We start from the raw sequence: 17,261 nt of genomic DNA, 5'->3' as shown, positions 1-17,261 counted from the left end.
TTGTCCGGACCATATCTTGCATACAGTACCATCAAACCTTGCATGTAGGAACATCTTGGGATGGTGGTGTGTCGCATACTATTACTAGGTCACTGTGACCTACTATTCACGGTCTACTGCACGTAACAATAAATCCTTGTCCGGACCATATCTTGCATACAGTACCATCAAACCTTGCATGTAGGAACATCTTGGGATGGTGGTGTGTTGCATACTATTACTAGGTCACTGTGATCTACTTTTCACAGTCTGCTGCACATAACAGTAAATCCTTGTCCGGACCATATCTTGCATACAGTACCATCAAACCTTGCATGTAGGAACATCTTGGGATGGTGGTGTGTTGCATACTATTACTAGGTCACTGTGATCTACTTTTCACGGTCTGCTGCACATAACAGTAAATCCTTGTCCGGACCATATCTTTTATACAGTACCATCAAACCTCGCATGTAGGAACATCTTGGGATGGTGGTGTGTCGCATACTATTACTAGGTCACTGTGACCTACTATTCACGGTCTACTGCACGTAACAGTAAATCCTTGTCCAGACCATATCTTGCATACAGATGCATACATGACCATCAAACCTCACATTTATAAAAAGATTATCTAGTGAAAACAAGTGTGCTACTTTATTTATTACCCACCATCAAATAATGTAAAATCTGACAGTTATACTTTCAACATTACTCGTATTGACGAGACATGCAAATGCATACAGCTTAGACCAGGGAAGATAACGTCACTTACCGGAATGACGTCATTAGGCAACTAATATGTACCACCAGGTGCATACGAAAATTGTATGACACGCACAGATGTTCACCAGGTGGGTAATAAATTTCTATATTTTTTTGCAGCACCCTGAAGACGAAAGAGATGGAGAGGACACTGAAAGGGAAGTGAAAGAAGATGGCGATGGGATAGACAGATTGAACGAAAACATGGAGAGGAATCGTTAGACGTGGAATAAAAACTTGTATTTAACCTTTATACAGATACTTATTGGCTAGTTATAATTTAATACAATATCTGTTCTTTAGCTATTACAGGGACTACACATTCCCATCACATTATGTAATAACTGATTACACATGGAAAGTAGTATATGCATCACTTTTGATGGTGGATGCCTTCCCTTTTATATTTTTATATCATGGTAAATTTTAATTATGCAGTCCACTGCTTGTGGTACTTATGGATTGTAATGTTGTGTTTTGTCATTAAGCTTAGAGTGACAGACCCTAGTTTTTAAACACTAAGGCATATTTTTCAATATTAGAGCTGGTTTTGATAACTGAAATCATACTTTACTTAGATTTTATTGCCTAGATTATCCATTTCCATACATCCGAAGTGTATCCGATCATTCTGGTGTTTTCAATACATGTATTACAAAATACGTATTTCAAATTTTTAAGGGTATTTTACCATTTCAATGTCACAGCCTCTTGTTGTAACTTTATCCAAATGTGTTACAGGTTTATAGATTAACCATTAACCAAACTTGGTGTCCATTTTTATGGGTTAAAACTACAGTGTGCTACTTTAATATTTGATATTTAGTTTGTAAAGACATAAAATGCAGAAGTCACAACTCTTGGCCGAAATGTATAACCCCCTCTTAATGTGCTGTACATGTTTGTCTCACCTGCCATGAAAGTTGCAGAACGTGTAATAATACATACATGTATAGCTGTCACCTTTCCAGTAGCTTCAGATCAGGTCATAGATTTTAACGTGCTCATTCAGAACAAGCTGTTGTAGCACACGCCTCCAACAGCTTCAGTGTTTTGGGTTTTTTATTATTCTACTGGCCCCTTTCCTTTCATTCTTGATTTCTATCTCATTTCTTATCCTGGTTTTGCTGTCCACCTCCACATTCCAGTCCTTGTCTCTCCAACCATGATAGGTCCTTGTCTCTTGTGGCTATCTGTGTCATACACTTACCATTTAATTCCCATCGGTTTTAGTGTGGGCTTAATCTGTGGTTAGACATTTTGATTTTTGTTTATGTTTTTGTAATTAACGGGAAACATTTGCGATTTTTTAATGGTTCAGTATATTTCATTTAAAGTGGAAAAGTTTTATTTTAAATTAGCACTTAGAGTTGTATGTACAGATTGGTTTCAGCACTAGTTTATGAACAATGTTCATCTGCTTTCTATTAATTTTCATTTGCAATATCATCAGCACTAGTTTCTAAACAATATTCATCTTGCTTTCTGATAAAATTTATTTGCAGTAACAATCATCAGCACTAGTTTCTAAACAATATTCATCTTGCTTTCTGATAAAATTTATTTGCAGTAACAATCATCATCACTAGTTTCTAAACAATATTCATCTTGCTGTCTGTTAATTTTCATTTGCAGTATTATCAGCACTAGTTTCTAAACAATATTCATCTTGCTTTCTGATAAAATTTATTTGCAGTAATTACATGTAACCTCCATGAATATTTGCTCAATAGAGGGAATGTATTTTAAAGTTATCTTATTGTGTATGTTTGGGGTACATGTGTCTTGATTTATTACATAGTGCACATACATATAGAGAAAAAACTTCTGACACTTGTTAAGAACTCTTTTGTGCCATTTCTTGGGTGTTTTTTTAAGATAACATTTTGATGTATTGTTGATTGGTTTTCAAATGTTCTGGTGTTGTGTTTGTGGTTTTTGTGGGGAAAAAACCCTGCAGTGTTTTAGTGTAGTTGATTGTTTTCAGAACAATATTCTGGGTTACTTTTGATGGTTTTTCAGAACCATATTATGGTGTTCTTTTGATGATGTTTGGTTTGTTTTTTGTTTTTTGTGTTTTTTTCAAAACCATATAATGGTCTAACATTTTGTTGATGGATTTGTAAAACCACTATGTTCTGGAATACTATTCATGCCATTCTTGATGTTATACTCTCTACAGAGATGGACGTGAGATTTTTCTTTGCAGCATCACTATAAAAGAGAAATCACCTCAAGTGTTCTCCTTTTCTTTTCAACATCACCTGTCCTCAAGGGTATTTGTTGAGGACAGGTGATGCATCTATAAAAGAGAAAACACCTCAAGTTTTTATACGTCCATCTATAATGGGTCGTATTATGGTATGGCGTTGTCCGTCCATCCGTCCATCTGTTAACTTTTTCTTGTCCGGACTATATCTTGCATACAGATGCATACAGGACCATGAAACCTCACATGTAGCAACAACTTTGGATGGTGGTATGTCGCATACTATTACTAGGTCACTGTGACCGACTTTTCACGGTCTACTGCACATAACAGTAAATCCTTGTCTGAACCATATCTTGCATAGAGGACCATCAACCTCACATGTAGGAACAACTTGGAATGATGGTGTGTTCGTACTATTACTCCTGATGGGCATATCATGTACCTCACTGGTACTCTTGTTTTATTTAGCTATGATTTCTTGCCTGAGGAAATACATTTTGAACTTGATAGCGATGATTAAATCTAAAGTGACTATATCTCTCCAGGCCATCCCGGCTAGTTGATAACAGAACGTGTAGTTATTTTGTCAGGTTTCACCCCAGGGTGAAAATTTTTGTCTGTATCTCCACATGCATAATTTTAGGTGTCACTCCACACTTTTAATTTTACTGTTTTATAACATCCCTTCAGTTACAGATCTCACGACATGGATATTATTGTACTGTAAACCACATTAACAACTACAATAAAATATGGAATACTTTCCCAAGAGGGGTGGAAAGATATAACATAATCAAACAACATGATGATCAGCGTTACGGTATAAATAAATCATCATGACATCATATTAATTACATCACATACTTTGGAACCTTCCACCCCTCTTGAAGACTATTCTATAAAAAAGCAAAATGGCAGATGGCAAAATATTAAATGCTATTTGTCGTAAGAGATCTCAGCAAAGTCAATATACATGTAGGTTACATGGTTACATTTTAGTATGTGGAATGTGTCATTGTAATGTTGTTTTTCACGATATGTGTCTGGACGAAATCGAACGGTAATTAAAGGTACATGTAGGAGAGTAATTTATCGTCGTTGTTAACAATGTGGTTCGGAAAGGGAACACTTACGCAATGCTGTGCTGAGTTGTAGTAGTTGCTGTTAATGAGATTAGTATGACATGAAATTTGTGTGGTATAGACTGAAACTGTTCAGAAGTATTCATTTAGTAACAAATATATTCACCACTGTGGTAGCTGAAGTGTTAGTTAAAAAGTACTTACCTTTCTTATTTAAAGTATTAATCTAATCTAGCCAAGTGTTGATCTGTGGTAGCTAAGATGTTGATCTGTGCTTGCTAAAATGTTGATCTGTCATGGCTAAAGTGTTGATCTGTCGTGGTTAGTGTTGATCTGTTGTAGTTAAAGGGTTAATCTGTGATAACTTCAGGGTTAATCGGTGGTAACCGTATATACAGTGTTAACCTGGTTGTCAAAGTATTATTCTGTGGTACTTAAAAATATTGATCTGTGGTAACTAAAGTGTTATTTGGTAGCAGCTAAAATGTTAATATGTGGTGGCTAAAAGAGTTGACTGTTGTGTTTTATCTTGTAATATTTATAATGTTAATCTGATTGTTGAATGTTAAATCAGTGGCAGATCTTAGAGGGGTGCCCCAGGGACCCGTCCCCCTTAAATTTTGCGACATAATAATATATATATGTTTGGGTTTTTGGGGTTGTTTTTTTTACGTTGGAGAATCAGAGGAATCCCTTCAGGAATGTTTGTGTCATTGGCCCCCCCTCCCACCACTAATAGACTTTCTGGACCCACCACTGTTAATTAATGTTGTGTGGTAGCTACATGTATAGTGTTGTTTTTGCTAATAAAAGTATTTTATTAGTCCTCTACCGGTCCAACCGGAATGGATATAGGTTTCATCTCCGTCGTCCTGTGTTTAGCTTTATCATGTTCTGTTATACATGTGGATCCAGTTTGACTTTATGGCAATTTACCCATTTTTCACAGAGTTAGGCCCTCAAACTTAGAATGTTTTGTTTTTTTAACAATGCTTGAAGATATTGAGATAAAATTTTGTATTTAGCTTTATCATGTATTGTTACCGATCATGTTTAACTTTCATGGCCTTTTACCTGTGTGTCACAGAGTTATTGTCCTTGAACTAAGGAGATACAAAAAAAACTAAAATGGGGCCCTTTAGGGGACATATATTCACTGGTGCTTTAGCAGTACTCTCAGAATGCTTCTTACAAAGTACAAAAGAAGATAAAAAAGTCTTTTTCACATAAAATATTTATCATTTGATATTGCTGCATTTTAACATGTTTGTTGTATTCATTCCTTAAAATAATTTTTTGGACCACATTTATTACAAACGCCATTCTTGAGTAATAAATAGTATAATTATATGTATGAAACTCACTACCATTTCCTATAAAGTTTGTCACAGGAAAATAAATGTAATTTTCTGACATAAACTGGATAGGAAATACTGTCTTGTTTGACATAATGTAAATACTGTTAATATGTAATGTCACGGTAATTAAAACCTGTTTTACCTGTTCATGTAGGTAACCTGTACAGCTGTGAGTTCGAATACTTGTCACATTCCATGTGTAATATGTAAATTATGCGCATGTGAATGAGTTTGTAGGAAATACAATATTTTATTTCTTAATTTACTGGTTTTGATTTGGTATTTTGGTTGCTGTAATTCCGTTTTCCCTAATACATGTACATGTGTTTTACATGTCATTTCCTCAACCAACCCTTCGCCCCCTTCCCCCATGACATATAATTATCATGAAGTGAATTTGGAGATAGTGTTTAGGATGACAAATTGATGTAATTTACACGTGATACATTTTCGGATTCCATCTCATAATCTTATGCTTCCAGCCCAAAATTTGCGATTAGGAGAAACATTGAATCATATTATCTTCACCGCCTGGTCATAATATATATAAAACAACAATACATGTATGTTATCTAGTTATCATAATCATGTGAAAAATTAAATACTGAAATATTTCAGTCAAAGCTATTTTTCAGTTGCGAAGGAAATTTGTTACGAGAGCATTTTTATTTCTATTCATAATACATGTATTTGAGACTCTTCTTAAATCTTTGTTTAGAGAATACTGCCAGTGATGTAATCTCCACCAATATGAAAAAACATGTAATTAATTAAGGATTTTATATTTTTGTGATTTGCTGGTACATGTACATGTAGTTTAATATAACACAATGTCTGCAGTTCAAAATATTTTAAGTTTCAATTTTACTTGTTTGATTCTTGTATTAAAACTTTATTAGGTCTGTGATTGTTTTACATTCATTGGTAATTTTTAATTGCTTATAGGGAAACCAAACCATAGTCAAGAATTCATGCATAATGTTATTTTAAGTAATTAACACAAAAATCGTCTGTTTTTGAAAATTAAGTAACTAATACTAAAAAATACATTTATTTTCTGCTTGCAAAAGATAAAAAGGTCACGACTATTATTCTGCATGATGTAAAACATGTTTTGTGTCTTGATCACCAATTAGTAATCCTGATTTCACTAAGACAAACAAAGAAAGAAATGTTTTATTTAACGACGCACTCAACACATTTTATTTACGGTTATATGGCATCAGACATATGGTTAAGGACCACACAGATATTGAGAGAGGAAACCCGCTGTCGCCACTTCATGGGCTACTCTTTTCCATTAGCAGCAAGGGATCTTTTATATGTACCATCCCACAGATCACTAAGACAAATGCACAAATGATATTTCTTTTATCATCAAAGGAAGATTTAAAAAAGGCAGATAAAAAATTCCTTTCGTCTGCATTTACAACATAATACATGTGAAATATTTTTGTTTAAATCCATTCCATAAACAACAACAACTAAACACTAATTAAAATGTTATTTTTGCTACTTTGGCAGGATTGACTCATAGACAGCAACATTTTAGCAGCTCTAGTGTATGATCAAGTATCAAGTTCAGAAACTTGGAATACTAAGATTTTACTTGTTACCTTATTTCTTAAATACTCATTTATTTGCTTTATGTCTTACTAAGTTGTGTTAGGTTTTAAAACTTTTTATTTCTTAAATTTTGAGTTGTAAGTTTTATCGATCCTTACCAAGGTATACTTACAACATGAAAGTTGTGTTATTTTTTACTGTTTTTTATTATTTCTTAAATTTTGTTGTGTCCTTACCAATTTTTTATTTTTATTTTTGTTTGCAGTGTATTATCATATATGCCTATAGCAGGTATTCTGCAAGTTATGTGTTATGAAAAACAAATTGCAGATAATTTGAAATCCATTATTACACATCATAATCAGATCCATATTATTTTTTAAATAACCACATTTAAATTGTTAATTTAAAAACAATTTTGTTGCCTCTTTTAAAAGCACAGATTGTACAATTATTGGCCTTGTTATTTATCTCCAGCTTGTCTTTTTCTACGAATAGTTGGGTTTAAATAACATTTTGCTTTGTGGGTAATGGGTATTTAAAAACTGCCCCTACCTGCCAACCCCCTCCCCGATGTCATCAATTCTGGAAGGTCTCTGCCTCTGTGCATACTATTTCCAAACATGTTAATATTGTGTAAGATAAATATTATTCCATTATTGTATCATTCCTGTTATAATTTATCAGTAGCATGATGCTAAGGTGATCAAATGGCTCATGTGTGTACATATTTGGGCATGTATGTTTGGTATACTGGTAGTATGAAAGGTTTGTCGATTTGCACAGGAATTTCTATGCAGTGTTCTCAAATCTAGAAGTGCTGTTAATGTGCAATAGGGATTTGCTTAGATTTACTTAAATTAAATGTGTAGTATATAGATATAGTACACATAGTATATATACATGTGTATCATACAGGGTTTTATCAGGGTATTAATTTTAGTTATTAACGATTCAGTGAACTTTGTAAGCAGATCTATACACAGTAACAAGTTTCAGTTAACCAATCAAAATACACACAAATTAAGGGACTTCAAAGAACTGTAATTTACTTGCTTTTTAATTTTATTTAGCTTTTTGATTCAGTACAGAAATATGATGGCAGAATTCCTCTTTACTTCAAAATTGATGAATGACAATTTAAAGCCAGGATCTACAAAGGCTAGAACTTGGAACATGAGAAAATACCATCTGTAGGTTTCATCAGTGCTTATATACTAGTCACAACAAGTTACGGGCCACATGAACACTGCATCCTAAGTGGAGTTTATCTGTCAGCGTGCCAGTGAGATGAAAATGCTCTTGTAGTCGTTGGATGACAGAATGGCTCACTTGAAGACGTCTCGCCACTACTCGCATGGATACGCAGTCGTTCAACCATGCCAGGGCTTTGCTGCAGTTCAGGATGCTCAGTGTACATCTTGGGGGCATGGTTATCAAAAGCCAGATTCCAACAAAATGTATACCCACTCTACCCTATTCAAACATAAACAGTGTTAAGATATAAAAAAAAAGAGTTTCACATGCACCATGCTTAGACGGCAGAAACAGTTTTTAAGAAGTCAAACAATTTTGCATTTCAAAAATCTTTTTCCCAACACACTTTTCACCGTTGATTAAATAAGCTGTGAGTAAAATAAAGAAGTAATTACAGGGTGAAAATTCATACTGGCTCTTAGCTTGTTGTGATTAGTATAGTTTCTTTTAAGAAAGCATCACACCATCATTCCCCATGTCTTTGCTTTGTGTAGCAGCTTAATATAGTCCAGTTTAAGAAATCGATCTTCATTACAATATATATACACATGTATATTAATTATATATAAAATTCCATTTCAAATTCTTTTCCAATGATTACAAGTAGTTTGACCTCTATAGTATATAAATAACCCATGGTTTTGAAGGTGCTTGTTAATTTTATTACTAAGTAATAACAAATGCATTTGGTATACTGTCACGTGTATAACACTATATATTACCATAACAGCAAAATGAGGCAGTGCTCTGGTTAAAGGGTGGATAACTCAAAATTATTATCATTGAACCTGTGTACTGATTTTTGTTTAGAAAGATTTCTTTGTTGGAGTATTGTACGTGGGTAATTCATGGAATGCTTTCGTCTGAGAACTGTTCAAGCATGCCTGTTGTGGAAACAACCGCTGACTTTGCAAGAGAATTCTGTCCAAGATGGTGATTTCTGTCACAGGTTCCATCTTTTACAGTTTGGTGTATTTTGTTTGATGTGGTCAATCTCAACTAATCTGGTTATTGCTTTGTACTTTTAACGGCTTGTTATATATATTTGGTTTAACTCATTTGTTTTGTTTTATTTTTACCTAACATTTGTTTAATGTAGATTTTATACTTGTTGTTTAAGAATATGTATTTGTACAACCACATCAGTGTTGATTTTAAAATGTACCCGGTATAAATATTATGTATTTATATAGACATTGTTTACAGTCAAATGACATCACCTTGACATGTTGTATCATTGAACCCTGGATTTCTCAAGGTCGAGAAAATCTTCTGTGATATAATATTCAACAACAACTACAGTGAAACCCTTCTAAACTGCACACCCTTTAAAAAGAGTAAAAAGTCCTGTTTTAAGGGGTATCTGGCTTTGAGAGGATCTGTTCTGTACTGAAATGTAAAACAGGACTGTGAAAAAAGTCTGGTTTGAGAGATTTCTGGTTTACTGAGGTACTGGTTTTAAGGGTTTCTATTCTATACTGAAATATACGGTAAAAATGGACTACGAAAAATGTCAGGTTTTGAGAGAATTACTGAGGGGCTGGTTTTAGGGGGTTCTATTCTGTACTGAAATATACGGTAAAAATGGACTACGAAAAATGTCCGGTTTTGAGAGAATTACTGAGGGGCTGGTTTTAAGGGGTTCTATTCTACATGTATACTGAAATAATACAGTAAAAATGGACTAGAAAAATGTCCGGTTTTGAGAGAATTACTGAGGGGCTGATTTTGATGGATTTCATTGTAGTATATTTATTTGAACCACTTTTATGTCGAGCTGTTGGTTCTGTCACTTCACCTTGGAGATAATGAAGTTTGAGTGTATATCGCAAAATGAAACTGCATCATTAAAAGTATATTTGTTTGTAACAAAATAATTACACTGTATATGTATATTGAGAAGATTATGAACAAATATTTTAACATTTTGAAGTTGTGAATATATGAATACACAAATTAAGATTCCCTCCCCCCACTATAATTGTTGTTATTATTTTAATTTAGAAATACTTGCAATAATTATGTTTGTTGCTGATGCATTGTCATTTTAAAAATGTGTAGTTTCTTTTTGTGATGAACATGTTATTTTATACTTTAATGTTGTTTATTTTTGGGTTCTTGTTTGAGGTAAATTGGGGTTTTTTATTTGCAGGAATACAGTGCAGTCACCCATTGGAAATAGTGTAGAACATACTGGCAGAAGTCAATAATTATGGTCAATAAGTAATTTAAGCAAAATTAAATTTGGACCTGGACTTCATTTAATTGTCGGAGCTTCAGTGATATATTTACCCAAATTTGTTAGCTAACAAAACAGTGTAGAATGTTTTTGTATAATTTGAGTTCAAAACTCAAACAAAAAATATAAATAAAATTGGAGAAAGAGAGAAAAAAAGCCATAGCTTATGAAACTATAAGATTATTTTGTTTGAACAAAAAGTTGAACATATAATTAATAAAAAATATTTAAGCCAAATTTGTCGGACAACAAAAAAAGTAACACTTTTATTTTTCAGAATTTCTAACACTTTTTGAATAAAAGACTGCCTCTCGAACAAAGTATTAGTATTTAAAAAAAATTGTTTTGATTTTTAGAATGGATGATTCTGTAGTTAACACACGGTTATAAACTGTTGTACACGTGTATGTTAATGTTTAATCATACATATGTCAGTATGTCCATATATCACTACCCAGTTAATGGCAAATAGTATTTTTTATCACAGAGATGTGCATATTGCACGCACTTGTCTACAAAAATGCAAACTCGATATATTAGTACACCTGGAAATCAGTAAAGCACCGCCTAGTTGTGACCATGTTACTTTCACTTTGCAAGTGACTGACCATTTCGCAGATACAAAACAATGAAATTAATGTTCTTTATTTACAGAGGATATTGAAAAAGATTGACAGATAGTACTTACTGTAAGACTAATTAATATATTTCTCTAGAGAAAGATAATGAAACTGTAAATATCCATGAAGATGTATCATACATGCAAGTACGTGTATGGTAATTAACATGAACGTGAACTATTTTATCATGCCTCTGTACCATTAGGTTTTCAGGCATATCCATCACGGGTCCGATCTCTGGATAGCCAGGGACTTGACCCGGGACAGAAAATTAATTAATGGGGACAATTTGGATATTTAAACTACAAGGGAAGAGAATGGTCATTAACTATGGAGCTGAAATTAGACTGACATGCTTCTCAGAAGTAACATATTTACGCCATGTTTGTAAATACCCAGTGGTTGGGCCCCTGGCCTCTCAGAGGTCGAACTCCGGGACAGACATGCTCGAAACCTCTGTGGTATATGAGCATGTTAAAATATTACGCAACGGAATGGATACACGATACGTAAAACCTTTCAATATATACCATGTCGGCACAGACAACCACTTCTAGATGACTTTTTCGCTGCAATACCATTAGGTGGTGCCCAATTAATTTTCAGGTGTAGGCCTATACTGTAAATCATAAAAATGTCAGCGATCTTAATTTTTTTTAGCGAAATCCAAATAAGTGACATACATGTATTAGCGACATAAAACTTTTTTATAGCGAGGTCGTCATATCAGAAATTAAGAAAAAAGGTTATAGGATCAGGTGAAATAAGACTTAATAAATTTGGTGTTATGCAGCTTACAGAAAACTTAAATTTAGTGGAAAAAAGTACAATGATGTTCATGCTACATGTAAATAGCACTGGTGTAACAAAATAATCCCAGAAACGTCTTTTGAAACAGACTGTTCTATGTATCTTTGAATTTAACCTCATGAAAAACATGTATATAGCATCTTGTAATGCTTCGCTAAATTTGCTAAAATTTTATGCTTGCTAACATTTCATAATTTTACAGTATATATGTTGTATTCAAATGCTGTCATGACATGCGCATCAGGTAACTATTTTAAAGCATGACAAGTTTTGTTGAATCATCAGGGGAAGTATTCAAATGGTTAAACATGTATTATTAGAATTGTTTTATTTATCTTGTGGGAAAATAAATATAATAATTATTGAAAATGTTTGGCTTGTTGTTGTTATTGAATCTCCTAGCCTAGGTGGACCCATTCTCCGATTGTGGGTTTTTTTTCAGGCCCCATAACACCAGATTTCAAGTCTCTCATTCTCACAAACATTAGCCCCCATGTCAACACTGCATAACCTAACAGTTAAGCTAGTTCTGACTGCCAACAAAATAAAATAACGAAAAAGAGGAACTAGTGGTGTGATCCATATACCAGGTTGTTAACTGGAACACAAACAATAGATTGGTTTATTATAAATGTTATTCATACAAAAACAAATTTAAAAAATGTAAAAACATATTTTTAACATTTATTTTTCGATACAGAAGTCACTAATTATCACAGAAAAGTCCCCAGAATTTATAACCGGAACTTGGTTTATGAATGTTGTTCATTAAAAAAGAGAGAGTAAAAACATGTTTTTAACAGTTATTTTCCAATACAGAAGTCACTAAATATCACATTCAAAATATCCTCTGATGAGACTTTCCCAATAACTTTCCCTATCTCCCGTGTGGCTTTCCTCAGTTGCTGGGCAGCTAACACAATGTCAGTCTCAGACATGGACTTGTATGATTCAAGATGGCCGACACAGTTGGTGAGGTGGGTGCGATGCCGGGCCTGTGTCAGACTAGGATTTCCAGTTTGTGGATCCCAGCACCTAAAAATGGAAAGTGCTACATTACTGGCTTGTGTTTGTGATCCATTTCGTTCATACCTGTCCACCCATTTCTTTCTCAATAGAAAAAGCAGAAAGAGAGAATTGTTTAGTTGAAACAAAAAGGTCATACCAGGGTACAAACCTTCAGAAGATTAAACATTTTTATGACCATGTAACCATTTACACTTTTAAGTGGCCATTTGTTTGGCATTATAATTTTGATGTTTAATCTATTGAATGTTCTATGTTTGGCATAGGTAGTACATACCACAGCCTTTGATATACCAGTCGAGGTGCACTGGCTGGAATGAGAAATAGCCCAATGGGCCCACCAATGGGGATCGATCCCAGACCGACCACGCATCAAGCGAATGCTTTACCACTGGGCTACGTTGAATAAAAAATTCCCTTCCTTCCCTAGTCTAAGAGAGGAAACCCACTACATTTTTCCATTAGTAGCAAGGGATCTTTTATATGCACCATCCATCCCACAGACAGAATATATAGCACATACCACTGCCTTTGGTATTCCAGTCGTGGTGCACTGGCGAGTGAGAAATAGCCCAATGGGCCCACTGAGGGGGATCGATCCTAAACTGACCGTGCATCAGGCAAGCGTTTTACCACTTGGCTATGTTCCGCCCTATAATAAAAAGTGCACATCCCTTTATAAAAAAGAAAGAAAGAAAGAAATGTTTTATTTAACGACACACTCAACACATTTTATTTACGGTTATATGGAGTCCAGACATATGGTTAAGGACCACAGATTTTGAGAGGAAACCCGCTGTCACCACTACATGGGCTACTCTTTCCGATTAGCAGCAAGGGATCTTTTATTTGTGCTTCCCACAGGCAGGATAGCACAAACCATGGCCTTTGTTGAACCAGTTATGGATCACTGATCGGTGCAAGTGGTTTACACCTACCCATTGAGCCTTGCGGAGCACTCACTCAGGGTTTGGAGTCGGTATCTGGATTAAAAATCCCATGCCTCGACTGGGATCCGAACCCAGTACCTACTAGCCTGTAGATGATGGCCTAACCACGACGCCACCGAGGCCGGTCCAAATCCCTTTATAATGCACATGTAGTCATACTTACATTTGTTTGACTTTCTGTGTCAACAAGTTGGCGAACTCTGAGATTCCTTTCCCAGTGACACATGACAACCAGACAGCACTGAACCTTAAAGTGCTTCCACGAAACACTTCAGAATTCTCCAAAAGATCACATTTGTTAAACACAATAATAATCTCATCTGTCTTCAGGAAAACATCATCACCTGATTGTGTTTGGGTATAGTAATTGGGATCCTCGTCTGTATCTATGACAACACTACACTTGCCGTGTTCATCCTGCATTTCTACATGGAACCCCAGTTCCAATAAATGACTTGTAACAACTTTCTGCAGAGCAGACATAGAGTTTTGATGTTTCTTCAAGATGGCTGGGGCATCCAGCATAATAACCTTGATGTCGGAGTTCAGTGCCCTTTGAAAAAGAATGAATAAATATGGTGATATCAATTCCATATAAGAATTAGAAATTAGAAATGTTTTATTTAACGATGCCCTCAACACATTTTATTTATGGTTATATGGCATCAAAAATATGAAAAAAGGAACACACAGATATTCAGAGAAGAAACCCGCTATCGCCACTTCATGGGCTACTCTTTTCGATTAGCAGCAAGGGATATTTTATATGCACCATCCCAGACAGGGTAGTACATACCACAGCCTTTGATATACCAGTCGTGATGCAATGGCTGGAACGAGAAATAGCCCAATGGTCCCACCGACCGCACGTCGAGCGAGGGCTTTACCACTGGGCTACGTCCCGCCCATCAATTCGATATAAGTGACATGAGTCTAAAATATAATAACTGTACTTTAACTTGTATCTGTACAAGACAGTATCCAAGGGATATTTCATTGAAGTCATGATTACTAGCTTAAAGATGTTGGACACCAATTAGCTATAAGTTTAAAATGTGTCGAGGAATCGTACCTTCATATTGTTTTCTTCATTCATACTTGCAGGTCCATATGTAAGATATTTCGTACAAGTGTGTGTAATTCTTGGAAAAGGACCTTTGTGAATGTGTGTTTTTTTGTTTTTTTTAAATACCACAAACATTTAACACAGAGACAAAGAAATGTTTTTTGTATTTTGGACATTACAAACATGAATGATGATGAGATGAATGGTGAAGCCGCAGTATTTCCATTTCAGTATGGGACTACTTGACAGGTCCGTGCTCCACTCTTGCTGTCAGTGGAGCTATCTTGGGATCACCCGAGGCTGGGCCACACGGAACCTGCAGTGCATGTCTGGTAATCATCCACCATGTCAGGTCATACACTCAGAAAACACACCCATAATCGCACCCGTGTAGTGGGTGAAACTTGGTGTATGTGGCCTTACACCTACCCATTGAGCCTAGCGATGCACTCACTCTGGGTTGGAGACGGTACTGGCATGAAAAATTCCCCATAGCCTTTGTGAATGTTGACATTGTAAAAGACTATCACGGTTGTAAATCTTTTTTCAAAAAGTGAACATCGAAGGTCTCTGGGCACGTGCATGTGTGCATCCTTTGCACCTGCCCATCCCTTGTTAGCCCATGAAGTATAAACCCCAAAATAATTGCTGTGAATTCTTTAGTATTTTTTTTTATGGGCTAGTTATTCTTTACATTTTTGGGCATTATGCAACTTTGACACGGCCCCTTGGATGGAACTGAGACTGCTATAAAGTTAAAGTTTGTTTTGTTTAACGACACCACTTGAGTACATTGATTTATTAATCGTCAGCTATTGAACGTCAAACATTTGGTAATTTTCCATTAGCAGCAAGGGATCTTTTATATGCACCATCCCAGACAGGATAGCACATACCACGGCCTTGAGATTGCCATGCATTTACAATCTAGATTATACAGATGCTGGTTTGGTCTGAATCAACTGTAATTAAGAACATTACCACTGACCTTGACATTGCACGTCTAATCCCCTCGAGCTCTACATCACTCTCCGCCTCTCTCAAACCGGCTGTGTCGCTAAGCAACACAGGATAGCCTGCTAAATTGATGGCTGTTTCCACGACGTCACGAGTAGTCCCTGCTGTAGATGACACGATGGCGGCCGGGCGCTGACCTATATACAAATAAAAGACAGGATTGGTTGTTTGGTTAAAGTTTGTTTTGTTTAACGACACCACTAGAGCACATTGATTAAGTAATCATTAGCTATTGGATGTCAAACATATGGTCATTTTGACAAAGTCATAGAGAGGAAACCCGCTACGTTTTTTCATTAGTAGCAAAGGATCTTTTTATATGCACCATACCAGACAGGATAGCACATACCACTGCCTTTGATATGCCAGTCGAGGTGCACTGGCTGGAATGACAAATAGTCTAATGGGCCCACCGATGGGGATCAGGCGAGCACTTTAGCACTGGATTGTCTGTTTGGTGACACACCTCAGTACATTACACAAACATGCCTTTTTGTCTTAATATCCACTGATTAAACAGTGTGCTGGGGTGTCACTAAACGTTCCTTTCTTTTCTGAATATGAACTTATTACATAATGCTCTGGCTGGTCATTAAACAAATGTTCCTTTCTCTTCCCAGTATCTACTTGAAGAAATTAATGTGCATAGGTATCATTAAACCTTCCTTTCTTTTTGCAATATCTAAGTAATATACAGGGTGCTGAGGTGTCATTAAAAAACATTTCTTTTTCCCCCAGTGTTAATTTCACTGGCTAAATCATGTGCTGGGGTGTGTGTGTGTGTGTGTGTGTGTGTCATTAAACCTTCCTTTCTTTTCTGAATATGACCAGTGATATGATTCAGTGCCAGATTTATAAGGGGGCAAAGGGAGCAACTGCCCCGGGCCCCCCTGCCAGAGGGCCCCACCCAGACTAAGGACTTCCTTTGTTAAACATTTTTTATTTGTCATGTAATTTAATTTATGATGAGAGGCCCTGAATCTGAAGTGCCCCGGGCCCCCTACCCCCAAGGTCTAAACACGGCCCTGCGAACATTCCTTTCTTTTTCTAATATCTGCTGATTAAACAAGCATTCTGAGAGTATACTGCTGAAGCAAAACGTGTCCCCCATACCGAGCCCAACAAACTTTTGTATCTCCTAAATTCAAGGGCCATAACTCTGTCAAAAATGGGTAAAAACACCATGAAAGTAAAACGTTATTAGTAAAGAACATTGAAACACCATGAATGTAAAACGTTATTAGTAATAGTACATAATGAAAAACATCTCAGCTCAACATCTTCAGGCATTGCGCAGCAAAAAAGTCAGAAAAA

General features: G+C 35.6%; 2 protein-coding genes across 5 annotated transcripts in view; one reads left to right on the top strand and one right to left on the bottom strand.

Moving 5' to 3' along the window:
- Positions 1–12,259, top strand: part of LOC121381375 (Golgi membrane protein 1-like) — a 29,731-nt gene extending 17,472 nt beyond the window's left edge. For both annotated transcript variants that reach the window (XM_041510670.1, XM_041510663.1), the window contains exon 7: positions 865–12,259. In XM_041510670.1, coding sequence (XP_041366604.1) covers positions 865–872 — 8 coding nt within the window. In that variant the 3' untranslated portion in view covers positions 873–12,259. The remainder of the gene's footprint in view (positions 1–864) is intronic.
- Positions 12,260–12,558: 299 nt separating this feature from the next.
- The window catches only part of LOC121381352 (tRNA modification GTPase GTPBP3, mitochondrial-like), a 45,045-nt gene continuing 40,342 nt past the window's right edge, over positions 12,559–17,261 (bottom strand). For all 3 annotated transcript variants that reach the window (XM_041510645.1, XM_041510652.1, XM_041510637.1), the window contains exons 7-9: positions 15,919–16,084; positions 14,028–14,417; positions 12,559–12,923 (exon numbers count right to left, since the gene is read on the bottom strand). In XM_041510645.1, coding sequence (XP_041366579.1) covers positions 12,692–12,923; positions 14,028–14,417; positions 15,919–16,084 — 788 coding nt within the window. In that variant the 3' untranslated portion in view covers positions 12,559–12,691. The remainder of the gene's footprint in view (positions 12,924–14,027; positions 14,418–15,918; positions 16,085–17,261) is intronic.

This window comes from Gigantopelta aegis, chromosome 2, assembly GCF_016097555.1.
Source record: "Gigantopelta aegis isolate Gae_Host chromosome 2, Gae_host_genome, whole genome shotgun sequence".
Lineage (NCBI taxonomy): Eukaryota > Metazoa > Mollusca > Gastropoda > Neomphalida > Peltospiridae > Gigantopelta > Gigantopelta aegis.
Note: the sequence above shows the minus strand (reverse complement) of the source record. Positions and strands in the feature narration are given on the sequence as shown.